The sequence below is a fragment of the Seriola lalandi genome, unplaced genomic scaffold, assembly GCF_002814215.2.
Source record: "Seriola lalandi dorsalis isolate HSWRI2012SDOR001 ecotype SW California unplaced genomic scaffold, Sedor1 jcf7180002053214, whole genome shotgun sequence".
NCBI classification, from domain to species: domain Eukaryota; kingdom Metazoa; phylum Chordata; class Actinopteri; order Carangiformes; family Carangidae; genus Seriola; species Seriola lalandi.
The window spans coordinates 66,004-66,866 of record NW_019523767.1 but is presented as its reverse complement, the minus strand read 5'-3'; the positions used below and the strand labels follow the sequence as shown (position 1 = coordinate 66,866).

General features: G+C 39.4%; 1 protein-coding gene across 1 annotated transcript in view; it reads left to right on the top strand.

The window, feature by feature from the left end:
* Window positions 1-4: 4 nt before the first annotated feature.
* Window positions 5-863, top strand: part of LOC111651050 (lysine-specific histone demethylase 2-like) — a gene marked incomplete at its 5' end in the record, with an annotated part of 6,584 nt that continues 5,725 nt past the window's right edge. The window contains 3 exons of the mRNA XM_087172549.1: window positions 5-19; window positions 113-151; window positions 685-861. Coding sequence (XP_087028675.1) covers window positions 5-19; window positions 113-151; window positions 685-861 — 231 coding nt within the window. The remainder of the gene's footprint in view (window positions 20-112; window positions 152-684; window positions 862-863) is intronic.

The following is an 863-nucleotide window of genomic DNA, read 5'->3' as shown; positions in this document are numbered from 1 at the left end:
GAAGTTCAACAACATCAAGGTCGACAGGAAGTTAAGAACACGCCATTAACTAAGTGATGGTTTTTTTGGTGATGATATTAATGATGATATAATCTTGTTTGTCTGCAAACAGACTGAGGGCCCGGACCAGTGCTCCCAGCCTGAGGACTTGGTAAGCTGATGTTAACATCTGTCTTGTTATCCCAGCAGTTAAACAGCTGCAAACAACAACTTATTATAATCAGATTATGTGTCATTGAGAAATCCTTTTATTCTATGATTATTTTCCTTTTTAATACTCTTTACTTTTATTTCTGGTTTTCTCTCTTCCAAACATCTCCTCTTTTTCAATTTATTATTTTATCTTTACTATTGTGTCTTTATTTTTATTTGCGTTTTAATATCCTTCCTTTTATTTCTAGTTTTACTAACTTTAATTCATCTCCTCTGTTTTAGTATTTTATCTTTATCACTCTGACGTTCTCTTCGCTCCAGTCTTCAGTGATTCACTTCCTGTTGTTATCGTCTCATTTTATTGTTGTTGTGTGTTTGTGAGAGGTGGTGGGTTTGTTTTTTTTATTGCTTTTATTCTGTAAAGCACTTTGCGTTACATTGTTTAACTGATTGATTGATTGATTGAATGATTGATAGGTAGATAGAATAAGTGACACCCTCTTTAACCAACGAGCCGTTGTGTTGTGACAGAGAGTGGCGGAGGTGACTGACAGCTGGTGGCATTCGATGCTGATTTTGCCGCCGCTGTTTAAAGAGAGTCCAGCCAGCCCTTTCCTCTCCGCCTATTACCCCGACTGTGTGGGCATGAGTCCGTCCGGCTCCCCCAGCAACGTGTCCCTGTCTGAGCTGAGGGGGGATCACTGCAGAGC